This window comes from Labeo rohita, chromosome 13 (genome assembly GCF_022985175.1).
Source record: "Labeo rohita strain BAU-BD-2019 chromosome 13, IGBB_LRoh.1.0, whole genome shotgun sequence".
Lineage (NCBI taxonomy): Eukaryota > Metazoa > Chordata > Actinopteri > Cypriniformes > Cyprinidae > Labeo > Labeo rohita.
Genome location: NC_066881.1, coordinates 27,323,153 through 27,348,803, shown reverse-complemented (window position 1 = coordinate 27,348,803; position 25,651 = coordinate 27,323,153). Strand labels below are relative to the sequence as shown.

The 25,651-nt window shown below is 35.7% G+C and overlaps 2 protein-coding genes across 5 annotated transcripts in view; one reads left to right on the top strand and one right to left on the bottom strand.

Moving 5' to 3' along the window:
- The window catches only part of col9a1b (collagen, type IX, alpha 1b), a 31,898-nt gene extending 31,135 nt beyond the window's left edge, over positions 1-763 (top strand). For both annotated transcript variants that reach the window (XM_051125824.1, XM_051125826.1), the window contains one exon: positions 547-763. In XM_051125824.1, the coding sequence (XP_050981781.1) occupies positions 547-752 (206 nt within the window). In that variant the 3' untranslated portion in view covers positions 753-763. The remainder of the gene's footprint in view (positions 1-546) is intronic.
- A 3,561-nt stretch (positions 764-4,324) lies between these two features.
- Positions 4,325-25,651, bottom strand: part of LOC127175021 (collagen alpha-1(XIX) chain) — a 184,852-nt gene continuing 163,525 nt past the window's right edge. For all 3 annotated transcript variants that reach the window (XM_051125822.1, XM_051125821.1, XM_051125823.1), the window contains 6 exons: positions 25,038-25,082; positions 22,031-22,183; positions 16,385-16,451; positions 14,768-14,911; positions 9,318-9,395; positions 4,325-7,290 (listed from right to left, as the gene is read on the bottom strand). In XM_051125822.1, coding sequence (XP_050981779.1) covers positions 7,178-7,290; positions 9,318-9,395; positions 14,768-14,911; positions 16,385-16,451; positions 22,031-22,183; positions 25,038-25,082 — 600 coding nt within the window. In that variant the 3' untranslated portion in view covers positions 4,325-7,177. The remainder of the gene's footprint in view (positions 7,291-9,317; positions 9,396-14,767; positions 14,912-16,384; positions 16,452-22,030; positions 22,184-25,037; positions 25,083-25,651) is intronic.

The window sequence follows — 25,651 nt, the reverse complement described above, 5'->3', positions numbered from 1 at the left end:
CTTCTGTTGTCTTTGTATATGTGTCACTAGCGCTTACTGTCAGTCGAATGAAGCTGTCTGTTTAAATAGGATTTCTTGCAATCGTTACCTAGTGCTCTAACTGTAACAGACAGATCTGCTGCAGTGCCATGTGCTGGTGTCATACGATTTTTACAGGTTTATATTTTCAAGCATTTATTTATATGGTGAAAACAAGCTTCCATATAATTCAGTAAGATATTTTTAAAAAAGTAATTTTACTGTATTTACTCACCCTCATGTTTTTCAAACCTGTGTGGCTTTTTTGTTGTTGAGCAGAATGTAGGTGTTTTCTCCTTAAAAGTCAAGAAAATATCAAAAAGCCATACTGGTGGTTCATATGTAATGTAAAAACACCATGAAAACTGGTTATTTGACTTCCATGACTCTCAAATTTTCTCTTATTTTTATCCACATAGAAATGCAAATGAGATTGACCTTCAGCTTTGACCTTCTGCAATCTAAATTAGAGATTTTAATGGGGAAAATAGTGAGTTTGAAAATGACTGACCTGTTTCTGTCTTGCAGGTGAACCTGGAAAACCAGGATACGGTCAAGATGGGCGTGATGGAGAACGGGGTCCACCTGGTGCCTCGGGTCAGCCGGGCGTTCCCGGACCTCCTGGTTCAGCTGGACCACCCGGTTACTGCGATCCTTCGGCCTGTAATCTGAGCGCAGGTGCCGTCCATCAGTCTCTCAAAGACTCTAGCATGAAAGGACCAGGCGGAAACTAAAAACCTCACTGTTTGGGACATTCAGAGAGACTCCGTTACAGCTCAAAAAGTGCAAAGAGCACAAAACGGTATCGACTTTGAAGGTAGTTTTACAGCTGTAATGCCTAAAACACTTTAAAAAACTTCCTGTGTACAGAAAATGGCATCATTTCTTGATCTGAAACAAATAAGATGCTTTTTTTATCCACCTTAAGTTCAAACGAACTTTCACGGAACTTATTGCCCATCTAATGTTCTTCTAAAAGCCATTTCCTGTAGACTTTAGAAATGTTTTTTCCTCAGCTCATACTAAATCTGCTCTAGAAGGTGAACAAACATCAATGTGGCCTTCAGACCGGAGGCCTTTTTAATTTCTGTGTGCCAAAGATAAACCTGCCAGAAATATTGATGGCGCTGGAAGTTCATAACCGAAACGGCTGCCAGAGACCTGCTGTCAGAAACAAAAAGGAGAGAGGATATATATATAGATATGCTGTGATGTATTCTCTGCATCTATGTAAATGTGGTTTTGTAAGAAAGTCACTCCCCTGCTAAAGAACATTGGTGTGATTTATTGCTCCAGGATTGTTGATGCATGACCCTTTTGTGACACATACACACAAGAGAAATGCAGATGTGTCGTTTCAAGGTATTTCTATTTATTTTACATAGGTGTTCGATGATGATGAAGTTTGTACAGAGATCCAAGGGAAACACATTTGAATAAATTTGATGTTTTTATATGAATTCAAAATAAATGTAGGTCTCAAACATTTTTCTTTTTCCCCTTTCAAGCAACACTTTCTCGCTGAATAGCCCGACTGCACTTATCACAGCTTTTTCCACACGCTTTCTCACTTAAAACTCAAAATGCAGAAACGTTGGCACAAACACATTTCGATTGCTCTTTCGGTGTATATGCTAATTTAGAGATGCAGGCAAACCGAACTCAGCAATTAATCAGTAACAAAATCAAGCGAGGGAGATGTTAAGTGAGGATTACATAAAATGTTATTCGGTTCAATTAAAACTTAAAAGTACTGACTAGATAATGGTTAAACATGATGTGAAAGCATGTTTAATAATTAAACTATTTAAATATTAATTAAAAAGAGAAATTTCATTAACATATAAAGTGGCCTAAAAAGCATTTGGACACTTTAGATACAAAAGCATTCAGCAAAACAAAACAATAAGACTTTAAAGGAAACAGTTAACCCAAAAACAAAAAAGTGCTGTAAATTCAGTCATCGTCAGGTTGTTCTAGATGTAGATGAGTTTGTTTCTTCATCAGAACAGATTTGGAGAAATTTAGCATTACGTCACTTTCTCCCCAATTGATCCTCTGCAGTGAATGGGTGCCGTCAGAATCAGTTTTTTAAAACATCATAATAAAAGTAATTAGCCACAAGTAATTAACATCTTGTGAGATAAAAAACTGTGTTTGTAACAAATACATCAAGCATTTTAACTTTAAACTGTCGCCTTTGCGCAAATATAGGTCCATAATTTATAATAAGTCCATCCACTGTTGTCCTCTTACATCAAACATCCACCAACACATTTGTTTAGAACCGTTTTAGACTGTTCTTGCCTGTAAACAGTGCTTGATCTGTGTACATTTCTCTCCTGATTCAGTCAAAAAACACTTTTACACTGGAGAAAGCAATGTTATGGATCAAGGACTTTTATTGTAACTGAAAGCAACAGTTTGACGTTTTTTAAAAAAGGCTTAATGATGTATTTGTTTATTACAAACATGCAGCTTTTCACTTGACAAGATGTTAACTGATCAACTGGAGTTGTGTTGATTACTTGTGGATTTTTGTGATGTTTTTAATCAGCTGTTTGGACTCTCATTCTGACGGCACCCATTCACTCCAAAGGATCCATTGTGATGTAATGCTAAAATTCTCCAAATCCATTCTGAACACCTACATCTTGGATGGCTTGAAGATGAGTACTTTTTATAAGCAAATGTTCATTTTTTGGGTGTCCAGATTCTTTCTGAGGCCACTGTACATTTTTATATCTCATGCACTCAATCTAAATGACAACAATATAAGTGGAATGCTGAAAGTCTGAACTTAAGCATCCTGAAAACACAAACTAACAACTAATATTATTAACAAAATAGTAAATCTTTGTACAGCACAATCTACGGTAAATATTAAAGGTATTGCAATTCGGCATAGTCACAAAGTATGAGAAACACCCAATACAGTTAAATAAATATTAACAAATATTATACATCACACCACAAAAATGTACAAAAATATTTCAAAAACATTTCTCAAATCAGGTATCGCACTCTAAACTAATGGTAATGAACAAAACATGTTAGTACATTCATACTTTAATATGTAACAGTCTGCAGAGGCAAGAGTTCTCAACTTTTGCCAACCATTTAAACTGAACTCCATGCTAATATTGTCTCTCATAAAATATATACTGATTAACCACATTTGTGACCCTGGACCACAAAACCAGTCATAAAATGGAGATTTGAATAAATAAGCTTTCCGTTGATGTATGGTTTGTTAGGATAGGACAATATTTGGCCGAGATGCAACTATTTAAAAATCTAGAATCTAAGGGTACAATTTTTTTTTTTAAAGAAAATAAAAATATTAAGAAAATCACCTTTAAAGTTGTCCAAATTAAGTTCTTAGCAATGCATATTACTAATCAGAAATTATGTTTTAATATATTTATGGTAGGACATTTACAAAATATCTTTATGAAACATGATCTTTACTTAATATCCTATTCATTTTTGGCATAAAAGAAAAATCTATAATTTTGACCCATACAATGCATTGTTGGCTATTGCTACAAATATACCCATGCTACTTATGACTGATTTTGTGGTTCAGGGTCACGTTTCACAATGAATTAAGTGTGCCATTAAATACAGTTGCATATTGAGAGACACGCAAGACACTACTATTCCACAATGAATGTTAAATTAAATACATTTATTAAAACAATGTACAATTATATAAATATGCAAACCAAATGCATTTACACAAGCACAAAAAAGGCAAAGGAACTGACAAATGATGTATGGTATCTGACACATTCATTCTATTGAGAACAGAACCATAGTGAAACAGAATCATCTTCCAGATATTCCATCAGGTGATGATGCAATGCATATCAGGTAGATGTGGTGTGTTGTCTTAAGACTGTCCTTCAAGTAAGTCCACAGTTTTAGCCCTTGAGAAGAATATTGTATCCATGCTACATGTCATTAATTGCCCATTTCTGTAAATTAAACATCTGTGTTTGACTGAAAAACTACACATAAATGACAAATAAAACAGACAAAGCAAATTTACTGTATTAATATAAAGGAGACGAAGCTGTGCAGACTCTGAGATGCATACTTGGAAGGATTCTCTCTAGTATGTGTTAGACAAGCAGTTCACAGATCTCTCACAAAACAGTCTTACGACCTGAACCATCAATATTTGAACTCTCAGCAGAGGTAATATGGTACATTACATATAAAAATAAAAAATAAAAGCATAACATTAATAAAAGTAAAACAGCAAAAACCTAAAGGCTTTGCTATGTCACACTTAACCATAGGTGCAATAGAAAAAGTAAAGAAAGAAAGAAAGAAAGAAAGAAAGAAAGATAGGGTTTCTGCAGGTTTTAAAGAGTCTTAATTCCCCCTTCAACAAGCTAAGGCCTAAAATGTCTTAAAGAAGACCTATTATGCCCCTTTTTACAATATGTAATATAAGTCTCAAGTCTCTCCAGAACGCGTCTGTGAAGTTTCAGTTCAAAATACCCCGCAGATCATTTATCATATCATTTTGATAATTGCCTTTTTTGTGTGGAAGCAGAAACACTGTTTTCGTGTATGTCTCTTTAAATGCAAATGAGCTGCTGCTCCCCGCCCCCTTTTCCAGAATAGGGCTGTGCCTTTACAGCTGGTACCTCAGATAATCTGCTGGAAAAACATCTGTTTGGTTTTGATTATCATGTTTATCGCACTGAAATCATGCGTTTTAAAGCCACATTAGTGTAAACTTCTGATATATGATTTTCTGAGCGCACACGCACTGGAAAGCGGTTGTCACACAGCATGTGAGTACTGAACTAAGTTCTCTTTCATGTCTAATTGCGCTTAAACTGTCAATTACACAAGTTAATGTTAAAAACACAAGTTACAAAAACAGTCAGTTATGTCTGTGAAGGTAAACAGCTGGGAAAGCATGTTTATATTAGATACTACATATATAGGTCTTAAATTTACCCTCATAAAACTGCAGAAACACTTGTTGGAAGGAAGGAAAGAGAGAAAGCAAGAAAGATGTAATGGAGGACATTGGGAAGACTGAGATGAAAAAGAGAAAGCAGCACAAACACATTAAAAGCAGAACATCACAAAACTGTCATCCGCCCACATGACTCCAGCAACCTTCATCTTCACAACAGAGGCAGATGGATGAAGTCAAAAGATTCAATGACTCACATGCGCCCTCAGTAAATCTCCTCACTGATGCTGGATCAAGATATTATAGATATCCAAAGAAATAAATAAAAACTTAATCCAGACTGCAATCCAAAAAAAATGTACACAAATAAATAACTACAACTAAATTACACAGAAACATGGTCTTAAGACACATTGCTGCCTATGAAAAGTAAAAAAAGTTTGATGTTAACTGGCTTGCTGCTTGTTAAACTGTGAATATGATTTTGACAAAGATGCCATCTTATAAAAAATATTCAAGTAACACGGAAGGACGCTTTCCATACAAAGCAAAAAGAAATTAGAGACAAATATACGATAAATATATTCAAATGCAAATAAAAAGCACTCCACGTCTTTTCTTTGGAAAAACAAACCAGGTACAGAACAAAATATACATACAACACCAATATGAAGGTGTTTATACAGTCAGAAAAAAAGGAACAGCGCTTATTTCCCTGTAAACAATTAAAGCTTATTAATGTCATGAGCAGTTTTTCACCTCACCAGTACTGGCTAAACACAGCAAAATCAATACAATTTTTTTTTTTTTATCATTCTTTGCTGTGTTCGGTCAAAACTTAAAGGGTTAGTTTACCCAAAAATGAAAATTCTGTTATTAATTACTCACCTTCATGTTGTTTCAAACCCGCAAGACCTTCGTTTATCTTTGTAACACAAAATAAAATATTTCAAATCTGAGTCTTTTCTGACCCTGCATGGGCAGCAATGCTTGAACTACCACGTTCAAGGCCCAGAAAGGTAGTGAAAACATTGTTAAAATAATCCATGTGATCAGTGGTTCAACTGTAATATTATGAAACTACGAGAATACTTTTTGTGCGCAAATAAAAGAAAAATAATGACTTTATTTTACAATTTCTTCTCTTTCGTGTTAGTCATTAATGCTTGTTCACAAGAGTAATATGATGCATGGGTCAGCAAGCTCTCGGATTTCATCAAAAATATCTTAATTTGTGTTCTGAAGATGAACGAAGGTCCTACAGGTTTGGATGACATGAGGGTGAGTAATTATTGACAGAATTTTTATTTTTGGGTGAACTCTTTAACATAATAGTCTGACACCACTTTGAAAATCTGCGATTCAAAATCTATGTAACATTGAACTTTTACGATTTTGAAAAAAAAAAATGAACAGGAAATTAAGAGATTCTGTCTATTTTACATAATTTGTAATTTACATATTTGTTAATATTTATTTATAATTATTAAATCACCTCATAAATAAATACTACAAAACAATAAATGAAAATTATTTATATTTTATATTATTATTTTAAGTTGTATGAATTATTCAATTGATAATTATAATAATTTTACTAGTGGTCTCAGATGTTTTAATTCTATACACACACACACACACACCAGTGCATCTGAGGTGATCAACATGACAATAACTCCCTTCACAAGCAACGTTCTGTTTGGAAAGTACACTTTCTTTCAATATTTTTCAAAATTAAATGTCTGAAACAGTTAAAATGCTATTTACATTAACTTAATATTTGCTAACATATTCATTTTCTATTTTTAGATTGCATAGCGCCATCACAATGTAATTAAAACTCAACTTCACAACAGCATGAAGAAAATAAGCAAATGTAAGTAATTCTCATTTCACCTGCATTCGCCCTGACCTTGCCGCCTTAGATAAACCTGTCCGGTGTGATTAGTGTAACGATGAGATTTGAATTCTCACGTCATACCCACAAAACATGGGAAATGAGTAAATGCATTGGTCACAATTATGGGAAATAAAACAGAGATAAATGATGTGAAATGACATCACCAGTAAAGGCTGCTCTGTGGGGATGAAGTTTGCGCGCGTCTTCTCCTCCAGCAGGGATCCTACGTTTGATTTAATAGGATTTAATGCTTGTGTAGATGAGCTGCTTCACTGGTTTCCAGGATCTAATCAGCTTTGATGAGGATGCGTCAGATTCTATCCTTCCCGTCTGGCGTAAGGATGGAAGCAGTCGCTGGGGTTACATCTTCCCTCTGGACCTTGGGGCCCTGAGAGACCTTGGGGCCCCTGGATTCCTACACCGGGTGAACCTGTAGACAAATCAAGAACGAATAGAATAAACCAGAATGAACTAGAAACTTGTCTGAAGAAAACGTGTGTGAAGGTGTTCCTGTGCAGTTGCTGGTGTTCTGGTGATTGTATGAGCAGTAATCATAATGATGTCTTAGTAAACATTGTTATTTAAAGGCACTTTTACCGTAGAGTGATCACGGCAGAATAGTGCAGTATATAAACACAATAAAACTTCTTTTTATGGGCTTGTTACCCTTTAACTGCAGAGGAAGAGAGAAAGAGGGAAATCACAGCATACCACGATAACAGTGTGCCGTGCAATTATAAAGAACCCCCAGTTAAAGTCTCTTTTGTATTTTTTCATTTGAAGAACAATCAGTGAGCACTTTGTACCTCTATAAAAGAGCCATTCATTAAAGAATGCCATGGTCATTCGTTTAGTTTGGAGCCATTATCTGCCTGTGCTTTTAAAAAGTAAAACATTAAAGTACCAATTTAAATAATCGCTGCTATCTGTGCGTTGCAGATTTCAAGAGTGTGAAAAGTGTAAAGAACAGCTATCACAGAAAAGTATTTACAAGCACCGAGGTCCTTTCAGGACCCCTGGAAAAACACAAAAGCAATGTTTTTCTTATGTTCTAAATGAGTTTGATCTAGTCTGTCCATCTTTGTAATTTAAAAAACACATGGTGTTATATAACAAATAGATAATGTATCTCTCACTCTCAAAAGCAATAACCAACAAGATCCTTTGTTTTTTTTTAATTATCTCTACTCATTACGTGGTGTCACGGCTCACGTATTAAAGGAATATTCTGAGTTAAATACATCTTATGGTCCATTGGAAGCATCTGAGGCATGCTGTCAATTACCATGGAAAAGAACTCTATTTATCCCTCATTTTGTGAAAACAAACTATGGAAACCTACAGAGAAAGATACTCTGAAAAGTTCAAAGTCTGGGGTCACTAAGTCTCTTATGCTCACCAAGGCTGCACTTACAAAAATACAATAAAATCTAAGTTTTCATTGTCACATGATCCTTCAGAAATCATTCTAATTGGCTGATTGAAGAAACATTTCTTGTTGAGTTGAAAACAGTTGCTTAATATTTTTGTGGAAACTGATGTATGTTTTCAGGATTCTTTGATTTCAACTTCAACAGAAAGTTGAAAATAACATTTATTTGAAATAAAATATCTTTTATAACAATATGAATGTTTTTACTATCATCAAATAATCTTTTTAATATGAAAGCCCATTTTCACCCCTGAATAAAATGTTAAAAAGTTATTTGCAATTTTTGCACCTAACAATTTGGACTTTTTTTCAGAATTCAGAACTGTGAGATATAATCCCATAATTGCAAGTTATAAAATCAGAATTGCGTGATATAAACTCGCAGTTCTGAGAAATAAATTCACAGTTCTGACTTTTTCTCAAAATTGCAAAAGTTTATATCTCACAATTTTGACTAAAGCAACTGAAATAGCAATTAGGTCAGAATTGTGAGACATAAACTCGCAATTCTAAGAACATATCAGTCTTTTTCCCCCTCAGAATTGGATTTAATAACCCAAGTGCAAGTTTCTCTCACAATTCTAAGACAAAAGTCAGAATTGCGAGAAATAAACTTGCATTTGCAAGAAAAAGGTGCGATTTTTTATCTCACAATTCAGACTTTATTTCTCAAAATTGTGAGTTTATTTCCCACTATCCTGACTTTTTAACTCACAATTGTTTATATCATGCAATTCTGAGAAAAAGTCAGAATGGCAAGTTCGTATTACACAATTCTGACAAAATCTGAATTGTGAAGTGTAAACTCACAATTGCAAGCAAAAAAGTCAGAAATGTGAGATAAAAAGCAGCAATTACCTTTTTTATTTTTTTTTTATTCAGTGGCAGAAACAGGCTTCCATATTTTAATGTCATTAAAAGAATTAATTTGACAACAAAAACAATTATTTTTATATTGTCAGGTTACAGATAGAGTCAACAAACTATGAAAAGTTGATCCAAAATTACAAAACTGAGTTTTCTACCTGGTGGGCCAGTGGGGCCTGGAGCTCCTGGAAGTCCCAACCCCATTTGACCCCGTTCCCCTTTCTGCCCTCGATACCCTGCAGAGGTAAAACACACAAAAACCCACTGTCAGACATACAGAACATATATCATCCTTTATAATCTATGGAGATGGGACTGGTTCTGGGAAGGGAGAGAGTGACGGTCATGTAATGATTTTATTATAATTCTTCGTACTGTATTTTAATATTACGATCCTTTGCCAACAGGAAGTACTGAATAGTACTGAATAATCATTGACATACTTCATCTGAACAGTTTAGCTGAAACCTAATTTCCAAACGGTTTGTTTCTAGATTGAGATAATCTCAGATTTTGCATTTCCATGGACTTTTGGGTGGAAACGGTACACAAAGCCCTATCCAAATCTGCCGTATGACACAACTAGTCTCAAATCCGTCAGAAATCAGACAGTTTTCTAAGTCCTTCAGGAGTAATGACAAATCCATCTATCAGGAACACGCTTTCAAAGTATTTAAGGAGCACCATTAATGCTGACAGTGCTGGACGGCATGTCACACGCAGCGGGCAGGCAAATAAACAAACAAAAACACATTAGCTGATGCTGATCTTTTAGTCTTGTTTTCACACACTCAGTAAAAAACCAATCTTCAGATCATCTCTATAATGGCATGCAGAAAACTGCCTCCAGTCAAAATACACATGCATTAGTGATGCGTTTCCTCTGAGGCGAACGCCTGAAAGAGAAACACTGTAGGAGTTAATAAAAAAAGAAAATACCCAAGAGATGCCAAATAATGCAGGAATCGTCAGTGTCACCAGTACCAGTTTTTACATGTGCAAGCAAACACACTAACTGACTAACTAACTAAAGTGTATCTGGACACCTTCAGATGCATTCATCCAATGCAATGGCATTCCATGAACGGACAGCACTCTACCTGCGGCATCACATCATGGCATCCTGTGGCCGCTCACAATGACTGCATTACCACCCCCTGCTTGAGGGGGAGTTCATACTGCACAGTTATGACAGGAAAAAAGCGGCAGGGGGAGCTGCAATACAATACTTGCGAAACGCAGCCTGCAGCAACATCTACAAACTGCCATCTTTCTAAGATCTTATATTTAAAGTCATTTTTCACACTCAAAGACTTGTGGAGAAAGAAAAATCAGAATGCAAACATGAAATATTACATAGAAATATATTTACATTTAATTAATCGTAAAACGGCTTCGTATTTCCATAAGATTTGCTTATACAAACCAGCAGTAAATAAAAAAAAATCTTTAAAAATCCTGTATTGAGATTATCAAAAAGCCTGGTACATTTCTCCTTACATAAAATGACATTATTTGACATTTATATAATAACTGCACACTCAGCATAATAAGTATATTTGGGTATGTTCTTGGCATGCAGGAAAATACAGCTTAAAATATGAATTAGATACATTTTAAAGAAACCAAGTTAGAGGATTTCACCCTAGGAGCTTTAAATAAAGTTACAAAGGGATTAAAAAATGTTATCCCAAAAAATTGTTATACAAAAGCATGGCTGATTACACTTGAGCTTCGTAAACAGTTGCATAAGTAGTTTTAGATGTTATGATGTTATATGACTCAAACTACATGAACCATATATATGGTTCATGTGCACCTTTTAAGAAACATCAAACTTGATACAATAAATCATTATTTGAACAAAAATAAATATAAAGAATAAAAATAAAGGGTTAGTTCACCCACAACTTAAAATTCAGTCAACAATTATACACCCTCATGTTGTTTCAAACCTGTAAGACCTTTGTTCATCTTCAGAACACAAATTAAGAAATCTTTGATGAAATCTGAGAGCTTTCTGACCCTGCATAGACGATAAAGTGTTGTGGGACTGGATGACTAATCGACAAGTAACTGTAACCGAAATTTAGAACCTCTATCCGACGTAATTCTCCGGTGTTGGTTATTTAGTTTTTTTTTAAATCCTGTTAATACTTTCCCCTTAAAAACATACTTCTGTGTGTAGTCTTCACTATAGGGACATGTTTGACCGTTGCACTCGTGTTTTAAGACGGCGTGTCAAGTTAAAAGATTTTCAAACTTTTGTCAGTTCCAAAACAATAGACCAATCAGAAGACCCCAGAGACAGGGCAAGTGTTGCAAGCTTTTGTCAAAGACTATAAAATACCCAAGACTTGTCACACGTACAGTTTTGAATGGGGAAAGATGCAACGCTCATTACGGCCGCGAAGCCCCGCCTTCTATAGAGATTATCTTTCTCTATAGAAAACAGTCATTGTTCTGAGACGCACGCTAAGTATTGAGCATGCGCACTGGCTGATCGAGCCTGAAAAAAACGTTTTTTTAATGCTATTGTAGCATAAGGAACAGCATTTATGAGGCAGTTCTTGTCAGATTTCATTGGTGATTTAAAACATGAAATTTAATTGTATTCTTGGTGAACAGTTTTGGAGAATTTGATGTTTCCCCATTCAAAGAGATAGGAGCTGAAGTCTACGCCTACCCCAACCCTAAACTTAGCCCTTACTATAGTACAAAAACAGTTTTATTGTTGTACAGTGTGACAAAAATAACAAATATTGATGTGCGCATACCCATTAGCTAGAGCTACCTGTTGTTGAGTATATTTACAGTACAATCCTTTAATGAACTGTGTGGGCAAAAAAACAAAACAAAAAAATTAAAGCTGCGTTGAAAGGTCCCTTGCAACCAGCCTCACCGCCACCAGGTGGCTTTAGAAAAACAGCAAATGGTGAGCAATATGCATTTAAAATGGTAAATACACAAAGAATATGTCAGTCATTTATATGGGCCAAACCTCCTGCTGCCAGATGGTGGCGCTATGACTATAACTGAACATTGGCATGTAGATGTCATCAAGCCATGACTTTAATCAAGCATATGAAGTCAGGTGCAAATTGAACATGTCTGAGTTAGTGTAAAACATTACATATACTGTTGCCAACAGGTGGCGCTATGATTATAACTGAATATTGGCGTTTAGATGAGTTCAGGCCAGGACTCTTACCAAACGTGTGAAATCTAGTGCAGTTTGGACATTGCATGTTTAAGTTAGTGTAAAACAAGCCATTTCCTGTTCCAGCAGGTGGCGCTATGATTATAACTGAATATTGGCCTTTAGATGTGTTCAGTCAGGACTCTCATCAAACAGGTGAAGTTTGGTTGTTAGTACGGCTAATTTACAACAACTTCCTTTTACATGGTGAAACAACAAACTTTGTCAGGCAGCCACAGACATGCCCTTTAACGAAAACTTAAGATCTTCGTAATTTAATGTAACAAAGGGGTTTAGATTACACTGACCAAATTTGGTGTTGATCTGTTTAAATCTCTATGAGGAGTTTGTTTAAATACAACGCCTGAAAATGTTAAAAACGGCACAAATCTTCTAAAAAAAAATTCTAAATAACAGAATTCCAGATGGGTTTTGGACTTCATATCAGAGGACTTTTTTGTAGGTATTGGTGTGTTATACAGGTCTACCGAATTTCGTACATGTATGTGAAACATAAACATAAATTTTCACCACTTTTGGCACGTATGCAAAGTTTCATGCGTTCTCAAGCATATTTAGACCCTCAAAAATGCAATTCATTTTGGAGAAGAAGAAGAAGAAAGTGAGCAATTCCAATTGGGTCCTTGCACCACTGGTGCTCAGGCCCTGATAAAAATTGTTCATTAATCATAATCAAGGTAAAATGAATAAATGGAGATTTTGATTTTACGTCATATCATGGACTATTTTATCAATGCCCTTACTATCTTTCTGGCCCTTGAACGTTTCAGTTGCATTGCTGTCTATGCAGGATCAGAAAGCTAAGATTTCATCAAAAATATCGTAATGTGTCTTCTTAAGATGAACGAAGGTCTTACAGGTTTGAAACAGCATAAGGGTGAGTAAAAATAACAATTTTCATTTTTGGGTAAACTATCCCTTTAACACATAAAGCTAAATGGCACAAAAGTTACATTAAAAGCAAAAGCATTTAAATGAAACACCAGCATTTGAAAGCGTTGTCTCGGGTCACAAGAGAGGATACAAAGATGTATTAGCGTTGCCGATTCTCATTTAGTTTAACTTGCACAAAACTGACCCAGAGTGGAATTAATGTGACTCAGACATGTAAAGAGACCGAGACTGCAGAGATATTTTTCTTCATGAACGATTAATTTTAGCTTATCACGTGAAAAAAAAAAAAAGGTTAAATTGAGGAATCCAAAGGAGGACAGACTCCAGCGGAGGATGACGAAAAATAATGAGGAAATATTACCCGCAAACTGCGTCATCAACATCTGATCCAATAAAAAGCTGAATTTCTTTTTTTAATTCCTTTTTTTAATTTCCTCCCAATACCTTGCATTAAATTTGTGCCTGTGGAGAAATGTTCCTCTCCAACAATCTCCAAAGCACAAACCACAGTTAAATACAACAAAAATGCATCAACACAATCTGGATATCAATAATACAATCTTCACAACATATGTATACACTCTCAAAGTATGTTTTCTTTGCAAGGACATCACGTATTAAAGTTCAAATGTACACAACATAGCGTTATATCTCGAAAAACATCATGTCCTAATGGTTAAGGGTCCTTAAGAACTCAGACAGAAGAAGCAGAACCGAACTGCAAGTCATTATTGATGAGAACCTTAAGAGGAGCAGTACGTTAGATGCCAGTCTTTGATGAATGTTCAGAATTGCTTATTTTTTCAATCCCCTTCGTTTTTTTTGCTGGGCTTAATCCAACAAAGTGAGATATTGCGTGGCTTTTTTCCATCTGCTCACTTCTTCTCTTTATCTTTCTTGCTCTCACAAGTCTGTCCAGGGCGATATTACATTCTCCTATTCTGGGTCGGTTCTTCATCCGTCTTCATATGTCCCGCCAGGCTCTCGGCACCATATGCCACTTTGTCATGCAGCTATCTGCTTTTTTTCTTGTCTGACGTAGCTAGCAAGATTCCTGTGAAGCCCTTACACCCAATATCGCAATCAGCGGCCATTTTTGCATGCCTTTAGTGAGGAGTGTCTTGCTCATTTTCTCGTTTTCTGCGCTAGATTACTTTGAACTTGAGGTTCAAAGCTTGAATCGGCCAAAAGAGCAAAATGACCTCAGCCTGCTCAGTTCAGTTTAACTCAATCAACAATCTGAGGAGCAACTGACGCAACTAAAAGGCATACACGTAAACACACTATTTTGCACCAAGAGAGAAAGAAAAAAAACTGGAATTCTTAAGAAGCAAGCAAAAAAACGTAGCTTAATACTGGGAAAACAGATGAGTCATATAAATAAAAAAAAAATCACAGTCTTGTGCATCTGGGTTTTTGTGTGAGGCGAGACCATGGTAGAAGCAGCGTAAAGAGGTCCGTAACATGTTTAGTCTTTTGGATTTTGGCTCCTACCTTGGGGACCTGGAGGTCCTGGCTCTCCGGGGGGTCCTGGGGAGCCATCATTACCGGGTGGCCCTGGGGGGCCTTGTCGACCCTGCGCTGCTAATATAGATGCTGGTGTCTTCTGTAGCAAAGCATAGTTGTCCGAAAACCGCTCTGAAAAGAAAAAGCAGAATTAAGAATGCAAATTATATTACTATAGCAAATATAATATATTACTGTGAAGTCATAGAACGGTTTACAAAAATTTCAATTTGTCCCTTAGTTTGTAACAAAAAAGAAGAAAAATCAAATAGGATAATAAAATAAGCAAAATTAATGTTAGAACAGAGCTGTTTAAAAATGTGATTTGTCCCTTAGTTAATAAAATAAAATAAAATAACTGTTCTCATTTTTGGGGCCCTTTGGTAAAAAGCTAATTTGCAATGCTGTTAATGTTGTTTTTATGTATCTCTCAATTTATGAAAAAAAAAATTAAGAATCTGCGTTAGATTACTGCTGCATATATTATTATAAAGTCATAGAACAGAGCTATTAGTTAACAAAATTTCAATTGGTCCCTCAGTTTGCCAAAAAATAAATAAAATAAAGTAAAATAAACAAAAATACAAATATAAATAAATAATAAAATAAATAAAAATGTCAGAACAGAGCTGTCAGTTAACAAAAAGTTACTTTTGTCACTTATTTTGATAAAATAAAATAACTTCTCATTTTTGGGGCCTTTTGGTAAAGAGCCAATTTGTAATGCTGTTAATGTTGGGATTTTTTTCTATCTATCTATCTATGAAAAAAAAAACTGAATTAAGAATTTGAATTAGATTACTATTGCATTTGTTATATTATATAGTCACAGAACAGAGCTGTTAGTTAACAAAATTTAAATTGTTCCCCCAGTTTGCCAAAAAAATAAATAAATACAATTAAAAATAAATAAATAAACAAACAATAAAATAATTAAAAATGTCAAAACAGAGCTGTCAGTCAACATGTTAATTTTGTCCATTATTCTGATAAAATAAAATAAAATAATATGATAAAATATAGCAAAATAAAATAAAACTGTCTGTCTGTCTGTAAAGCAGAAATAAGAATCTGAATTACATTACTATTGCATATATTATATTATTATAAAGTCACAGAACAGAGCTGTTAGCAAAATTTCAATTGGTCCCTCAGTTCGCAAAACAAACAAACAAACAAAACAGACAATAAAATACAATAATTAAAAAAGAATAATAAAACAATTAACAATAATGTTAGAACAGAGCTGTCAGTTAACAAAGTTTTAATTTGTCCATTAGTTTGTTCAAATAACATAAAATAAAATAAAATATTTTGGGGGGCCATTTGTCATAGACCAGAGCTGTCAGTTGGGAAAATTTAAACTTGTCCTTCAGACAAATAAGACATTAAAAGTCACTGCACTTTATCTTACTGTTCTTATTTTTGGAGTCCTCTAGCAAAGAGCCTATTTGCAATACTCTTAATGCTGATGACTATCTTTTAAATGTCTTACAAAGTTCCTGCCACACACACACAAACACACAAAAGTACTGAAAGCTAAAAAAATCCTCATCTACCAGTGGAGACTACAACAAAACAACTCAGCGGCGGCAGATGATGTACCTTCAAATACACGCAATACTTCATTTCGGATGAATGTTTTAATTTCCTCCAAGGCAGCTGTATCACCCTGCAAGAAGAAATGAAAGAGAAAAAAAGAAGGCAGAGAGGGAAAACAAACATCAGCACAACATGATTTGCAGATTAAAAAGTGCAGCTACAAAATGGCAGCAATTCATGTTTTATTCATGCTGAGAAATGTTGGAGTTCTCCGAGATAAAGGGATGGATGACACATAATGGTGTAATCACCATCTCTCCTCAAAGCGTCTTGCCGTTCACGATCACTTCTCTGCACAGGAGGAGGCCGGAATTTTGAAGAACATCTCGTAGGAAAACAAACCGCTTCCTTCCAATCAAAAACATACCTTTCACAGTTCAAGGCCATTCTGTCAAATGCTCAGAGGCCCCTGCGACGCTCTGTGCCTCGGGCTGCAAGCGCAGCATCCTCACCTGAACGCTCGGGAGGGTTAAAAGGAAACGGAGCTAATGCATATTCAGGGTGAAGAAATTCAGCGATCAGTCTAAAAGCCCTTTAACATGACTCGTGTCAGGACTTCAACATACCTAATAACACAAGCGTCACAAGCCAATTTGACATCCACATGAAAGCTTTGCAGACAGTGTCAAGGAAGGGCAACTTTACAAGGTTGCCAGGTAGCAACACAGTGCAAAATGTACAGAAAAAGTCAAAGCGAATGACCGCATGCATTTAAAAGGAGAACAAAAAGTCTTAATAGTTGCTTTCAGATAGTCTTGGTGAGTCTAGCATCATTTTTTCGGCCTGTAAACAAAGTTGTTATCTACTGAAGAAAACATATCTGGACAACCTTTTATACCACACTTCATAAACAGAGGAAGTTGTGATGTTTGATTCATGAAATAAAAAGCACTTTTGAGTCAGATCTTCTTCTCAATGATTCAGTGTATCCAGCTTACAAAATAATTAATGATTATGACTCAAAATTTAGTCTGTTCCTCACAGCAAGCTGTCATACCTTTCAAAAGTTTGGTGTTGGTAAGATTTTAACTTAAATACTCTGATAAAAATACAACTGTAAAAATACAGTAAAAACATGAACATTAAAGGGGACATTGGATGCAAAATTCACTTTTACATGGTGTTTGCATATAAATGTCTCAGTGGTATGTGAACACAACAACCTTACAATGATAAAAATGCATTTACTTCTTTTTGTTTTACTTCTCCCCAATAAACCTGAACAGTCTCAATTATCAAGGTGTTTTGATTTTCTGAGCATTATGACATCATAGTGCTCAGGCCCCGCCCACAACTGCTGATGGACTGTCCCGTATTTGCATATTTATGGGACAGCCACTTGAACGCTGTCTGCCATGTTCTCCATGCTCGAGCAGCTGTAGCGACAACAATGTCTTGTAAGCAATACAGGTGTTTTTTGTTTGATGTAAAAGTGAACCTAAACCATAAAAATGAGCCATTAATTGCCTACATAGCCTAATAAGCACTCAAGCGCATAGAAAAAGCTTGCCACAGTGCACCAGCAGAATCAATAATTATGAATGTGTCAAGGTAAAAAAGCAAGTAGACTGCATTAACATTTTAATAATTTATTGATAAACTACTGCTTTATTTGTTTTCGGCTTAAGAGATTAAGTCGGGGACACTGACTCATCATCTATGCAGTAGTGCAGGGATCACCAAACTTGTTCCTGGAGGGCCAGTGTCCTGCACAGTTTACCTCCAACTTTCCTCAACACACCTGCCTGGAAGTTTCAAGTATACCTAGTAAGACCTTGATTAGCTGGTTCAGGTGTGTTTGATTAGGGTTGGAGCTAAACTCTGCAGGGACACCGGCCCTCCAGGACCAGGTCTGGTGCACTACCTGCAGTAGTGGATGTGCCTGTATGCATGTTTCATACCGAATACATAATCTGAGAATATTTGTTTTCTATTTGAATTGGTTCATTTCTATAGATATATTTTTTATGTCTGTAAGGCAACTATACACAAGTTTTAAAGTGACATGCCCAAGTTCACAGTGACTGAGACGGCAGAAATTGCCTGTTTGCTTTATTTTACAAAAGCACAACGTATCGTTGTTATTCTAAGTGAACACAAAACAAAATGTAGAGTCTATATAGATTGAAAAGATGTATTCTATCTGTATGACCAAAAATGGCAGAGTATTTTAAGAGCAAGTGACCACACCGGTGCCTCCATCTGTTATGCAGTGAGTGCACTACTATTAAACTATTAAGCTTCCACACTCCGCTCAGACGCTTCAATAGCGCACATTTTTCTAGGTTTTTTTTCTAGGACTAAGCGACTAATAAAATTTTGGTCGACCAAGCCTCTTCACATCAACTAATGGTTAGTCGAGTGTAAGGATGCAGTCCTCATAAAAAAAGGTGTTGTTTTACATGACCACTGAGGAATTTTGACCAAAGTATGTTACAGACATAAAGACCCTAAATAAGCATACCAGCTTATGGAAAATGGCATCCAATGACCCTTTTAATATGAGTAGGATAAGTAGGAAAACATTCCTATAGGCCGATTTGGTGCTCAAGAAACTTTTTTCCAGTGTTGAAAACAATCTTTGATGAATAGTAATTTGAAAAGAACAGCAATTATTTGAAAAAATAATTTTTAATGTATTTAATGCATTCTTGATCAATAAAACTATTAATTTCTAAAATAATTATTTTACTGACCCTAAACCCCTTTTATCCTACTTGAATAATAGCATAATATGGCCATTTTTATGCAATTTTTATTGCTCATTTGTGTCTTTTTTAGAAGCTTGACATCCCTAGTTCTCATTCACTTTCATTATATGAAAGTGCAACTAGGATAAATCTTCACAAATTCAGAAGCAACTAAGTCAACTGAATTGTCATTTTTGGGTGAAATACCCATTTTAAACTCTCCACTCCCATAAAAATAGTCATCCTTCAAAGAACATTATGGAATAGTTCACCCAAACAGTTGATGGTAGCCACTGATTTCCATATATGGAAAAAATATTATGAAAGTCAATGCCTATCATCAACTGTTTGGTTACCAACATTCTTTAAAATATCGCCTTTGTGTTCAACAAAAGAAAGAAACCCATAGTTTTAGGTTTGGAACAACTTGAGGGTGAGTAAATGATGACAGAATGTTCATTTTTGGATGAGCTATATCCTTTTAAAGGGATGATTTGACAATTCTGTCATTAATTACTCACCCTCATGTCAACCCAAACCCATAATACCTTTGTTTATCTTTGTAACACAAATTAAAATATTTTTGATCAAATCTGAGCAATTTCTGATCCTGCACAGGCAGCAACGCCAACTGACACATTCAAAGCCCAGAAAGGCAGTAAGAGATGATATTGTCAAATAAAGTCTTTTTTTTTGTTGTTTACTGCACAAAAATTATTCTCATAGTGTCATAAAACTGACTTTTTCAATGACGTTCTTACTACTATTCTGGGCCTTGAACATGTCAGTTGCGTAGCTGTCTATGCAGGGTCAGAAAGCTCTCGGACTTCATCAAAAATATCTTAATTTGTCTTCTAAAGATGGGTTTGGAACTACATAAGGGCGAGTAATGACAGAATATTCATTTTAGAGTGAACTATCTCTTTAATGTTTGTTGTTCTGCCTACATGTGATTTAGAGGTACGGTTGCGTAGAGCTCTGACGCTACTAGATCCTTCCACCCCTGCGACACGCACAATACACTCCTAATGGTCCCCTCCTGAGTGACATGGTTGTGAGTTTGTTTGATTGGGAGCGAGAGCGTTGGATATAGGCATCACAGCGGGCGTCTCATTGCTGCAGCCTGTGCTTGTCAGAGGCTGATGGCTTTGTGAACACGTGTGGGTAATTATTGTTATGCAGAGCTACTAATTATTTATTCTGGAGTGTTCACGCATGTGTTATGCACAACAAAGCAATCAATGACGGTTGCCCTCTGAATAGCGCGGGGCGACCCGCGGTTATGGATTCGGGCCGGGGGCCAGGAGGCTGGTGCAGATTGGGAAAAAGCCAGCAACTGGATCTTTACTGAGGTCAAAGATGTGCTCCACCTCCAGAGGAGTATGCAGTCACTATAATCTGGAAAAGGCTCACGCTGACAATGATTTTATTGCTGGAGGTTATCGAGTGGCTGTACAGTTGATTGTAGTGGGTGTTCATGCTGCTGAAGGCCCTATACGGTTTATTTTATTGGCTGTGCCACTGGCTGTGCTCCTGAAAATCTCAGCTCAAATGGGATGTACTGTTTGACACTGAATCAGTTTTCTTGACACAAAAAATTTATGCTCATGTACCACTGATGTTGCTCCAACTGGCATTGCAAACCAATGATTGCCGGTTGCTTTACTGCTGTAAGTCTCTGTTGGTGTGAATGTTCCTTAACCCTGTAAAGCCTGACACATGAATACGTGACCCTGGACCACAAAACCAGTCATAAGTAGCATGGGTATATTTGTAGCAATAGCCAACAATACATTGAATGGGTCAGGATTATACATTTTTCTTTTATGCCAAAAATCATTAGGATATTAAGTATAGATCATGTTCCATAAAGATATTTTGTAAATTTCCTACCGTAAATATATCAAAACTTAATTTTTGATTAGTAATATGCATTGGTAAGAACTTTATTTGGACAACTATTGTGATTTTGTTGCACAATCAGATTACAGATTTTTAAATAGTTGTATCTTGGCCAAATATTGTCATATCCTAACAAACCATAAATGAATGGAAAGCTTGTTTATCCAGCTTTTAGATTATATATAAATCAATTTCATAAAATTGATTTATGACCGGTTTTGAAAAAATAATTAAAATAATTGAAAAAAAAAGTATAGCAAATATACTTTAAAAATCCATTATATTACATTTGATATACACAATTTCTATAATGTATCAAATTAATATTACTGGTATTAATACTTTCAATATTATTAAGTTGGCAGTAAGTTTTTTTTTTTTTTTTGTTTTTGACTCTCTTATGCTCACTAAGGCTGCATTTATTTTATCAAAAATACAGTATATTGTTAGATATAATACAGAAATTAAATATAAACATAATTTAAAATACCCGTTTTCTATTTTAATATATTAAAAAAAATGCCATTTATTCCTGTAATCGCAAAGCTGTTTTTTTAGCAGCCATCAACACCGTTTTCAGTGTCACATGATCTTTCAGAAATTATAGAAGAAATAAAATCTATATGCTTATTTGATGCTTAAGTAATATTTCATATTTTCAATACTAGAAATGATTGTGCAACTTATTATTTTTGTAGAAATTCTGATACATTTATTTCAAGTTTCTTTGATGAACAGAAAATTCAAAAGAACATCACCGAATTACTACAGATATTCATAATGTTAAAAAATAGTTCTTTCACTTTGGATCCATTTTAATTGTCTTTTTTGGAAGAAATGAATACTTTTACTAAGCTAAATACAAAAAAAACCTTACTGACCCCAAACTATTGAATAGTAGTTTAGTACACTGGTCTTAGTATTAGCAGGCCCAAAAAAATCAATCCTTCCTCAAATGCCTCAAAGTGTGGTGAAGTTAAAATGGAAAGCCTTTTAGAACAGTGATTCAACAGTGATTCTCTCTCTATGGCTTGTAGCTGTAGGATTATATACATACCAACAGACTGACAGTCCCCGTTGTTGTTGAAGATCCAGGTGCACCAGGTTCTCCTTTCTGTCCAGGCGGCCCCTGAAGACCAATGGTCCCCCTTTCTCCAGATTTGCCTCTTTCTCCCTGTACTCCTCTCTCTCCTGGAATCCCTGGATCTCCCTGAAAAGGCAAAGCCAGAATATAAACAACAGAATATAAACAACACGAACCGGCTATTATGAGCTCCACCATCTAAAGATTATTATTTGCACATTCATTAATAAACCATATAAATCATAACACTGAGCCTTTAATTGCCTACATAGCCTTATAGGCGCTCAAACGCACGCAAAAAAAAGCTTGCCACAGCACATCGGCAGATATAATAATTATAAATGTGTCAGGGAAAAACAACAAGGAGACAGCATTAACGTTTTAATAATTTATTGATAAACTAGCGCTTTGTTTTCGGGTTAAGAGATGATATCTACGACACTGATTTGTCATCTTCACAGTAGTGATGCGCCTGTATGCATGTTTCATTCGGATTACATAATCTGAGAATATTTGTTTTCTATTTGAATTGGTTCATTTAAAAGTAGACATTTCATTCTCTATCGATATATTTTTCAATTCTGTAAGGAAAGTTTTGAGTTTCGCACTCAAGTTCACAGAGACCGAGATGGCAGAAAGTGCATCCTGTTTGCTTACATTATTTTACAAAAGCGCAACGTTTCGTTGTTATTCTGAGTGCACACAAATAAATGTTGAGTACAGATTTGAAAGATGTTTTACTTTTATCTGTATGACCACAAATGTCAGAGAAGAGCAGGTGACCACACGGCGCCACCATCTGTCATGCAGGAAGCGTGCTACTATTTTGCCTCCATACTCAGCACAGACACTTGAATAGCGCACATTTTCTAGGTTAACATTAGATTCAGCAGCCATGCAAAGTTGCTACTACATACATCTTTTGGGTAAAAAGCCATATTTAAGGTCGATGAATGATCTGTGAGCGACTAATACAGTTTTGGTCGACCAAGCCTAAAAACTACATGGAGATTAGAGATTTGAAGTCATTAATACAGCAACATAGTTTAAATTTGTTTATTTTTGATGATTGATATATGTAATGACATGCTTTCATTTTCATGATATTTCCTTGGCAGCAAAATGGCCTCTTGCATGCTGATTACACAACTGTGACTTGGTGAACAAAAAGTTTATCAGAAAATATAGCTGCAAGCAGCAATTACGGGGCCAAGCACTAGGCAAGCAATCATCAGAGCAACTGAAGCAATGAGTAATTGAAACCATTTCAAGACAATTTTAATCAAAACGGGTTTTGATTTAAAAAAAAAAAAAAAAAAAAATCACAAAAACAAGCAGGAGTAATGTGATGGATTATCACTTTTGGACAATAGGTGGCACTGTTATCAAATCGTTGTGGTGTGTTCAGTGTGAGGTGACAATGACACAACAAAGTTTGTTGTCATTATGTCAAAGCTTTTCAGAGATAAAGCCTCAGAGTCATTCTGCCATCATGGCTCAAGTTTGTTGCGTTGCTATACAAAAACGGTTTCTAGGACGAGTTTGAAAAGGTAGGTTTTTAACATAAATCAAAATGGCGGACAGGAAGTTCGGTCGACTATAGCAGAATTTGTATGTATGTTGCTGGCGTGAGCCAAGGAATATTTTAAGACCAGTTTCATTACAATAGGCTAATGCAATCAAAAGTTATTAGCATTTTTGGAAATTTCATAATTAATGGTTAATGAATGGTTTATCACTCAACCAATAGGTGGCATTGTTACCAAATTAATGTGGCATGGTCAGTGTGAGGTGACAATGGCATGTACAAAGTTTGGTGTAAATATGTCAAAGCTTTGAAGAGATACAGCCTCAGATGTAGTATGGCATCGTTCCAGCAAATCTATTGCTGCATTAAACGAAAACCGTTTTGTATATCAACACAAAATCCATAACTTTTGATATCATGGTCTGAAGATGATCTGATTCAAACTGATCTGAAAATTGGACCAACAGACTAGGAGGAGTTCGAAAAAGTAGGTTTTCAACATTAATCAAAATGGCGGACAGGAAGTTTGGCCATTTTTGGCATAATTTTTTCAGCGTTCTCAGCATGAATGAAGGAATATATCAAGACCATGTTCAATACAATAGGGTAATGTAAACAAAAGTTATCAGTATTTTTCAACATTTCTTTATAACTTTTGACCACAAAGTGGCACTGCCTCCATACTTTTTGAGTACTGTCAGGGCATGGTGCCAAAGACACATACCGAGTTTTTTTAACGATACGCCAATATGTTCATAAAATAAAGAAATATAGCAAACCGTTGCGAAGATATAGTCTCATCCATTTTTGCAGGCTTTTCGTAGAATTCATTTGCACGTTATTCGAGAACGGTTTGATTAATCAACTTGAATTCCGTAACTTTTTGCCAGCATGGTCTGAAGATGATCTGAGCCAATTTTGGTGAAAATTAGACAAACTGTCTAGCATGAGTTAGAAAAAGTATGTGTTATGAACTATTAAGAATAGCAAAAAAAATAAACCTTACGATTTTAAAATTTTGGTGTCCATTGACTTGGCATGAGCCAAGGAATCAGAGGGAAAGTCTCCTTCTGTGCCTTACAGTTAAAAAGTTAGCATAAAATGATTGAAATTTTGGACAAGTGGTGGTGCTAGAGAGTTTGACTTAGAGACTCCAAACTTGCTATGGTTAATGTTCAGACTGTCCTCTATCTGTGTACCAAATTTTACAACTTTCCCGCAAATGGTTCTATGGGCTGCCATAGACTCAAAAGCGGAAGATGATGATGAAGATGAAGAACGCCAACATATACAATAGGTGCCTTCGATAGATGCTTGGCCCCTAATAAAAAACATGTTCATCTTAAAACAGGTATAATCTTACATGTAGAAACTCAGAAATGGCTCTCACACTGACCCTTTTTATATTGTATATTATATGTAATACATCAAAACAAAACATGAAAATCTTACCCGTTCTCCTTTAGTACCTCTGTCTCCAGGTCTGCCTGTGGCTCCCTGTAAAAATACACAAATAGGTTTTTTCAATTTTCAATTTTTTTTTAAAGAATTATTTTCCAAACTAAGAGGCCCCTGGATGCATCCAATGTGTTGGTTTCTCAGATCTACAAACATCTAGGCCCTATTTTTTATTTTTTTTTGGTCCCTGAAGTAAACCCTCATACATATAGACGGCTAAACTGCGCTATTTTTCATAGACTGCTCCCAAGTCGCATTAGAGGAATGAAATTATTTGGCTTCTTTAATGGCCCAACTTTTCCAGTTACTCAGTCGAGAGTGGAGCGGAAAAGCTCGGAGGATTTACAAATGACCATTTTCTCCCCAGACTCATCAAAGCCGTGAACCTCTGGATCTCTCTTTCTCTTAAACCTCTCTCTCCCATCTCCTCTGAGAGGGCTCTGTAGAGAAAACACCTCTCATTGTACTCCAAAACCACTCTTGCATTTCTCCCTCCCCTCGCTGTCCCATCTATCTCTGCTGCTCTCTCGCATCACGGCTCCCACCGGCTCCTCTGGGAACATCTCTGTATCAAATTCTCCTGTTGGATTACAGCAGCCGAGCAAAAA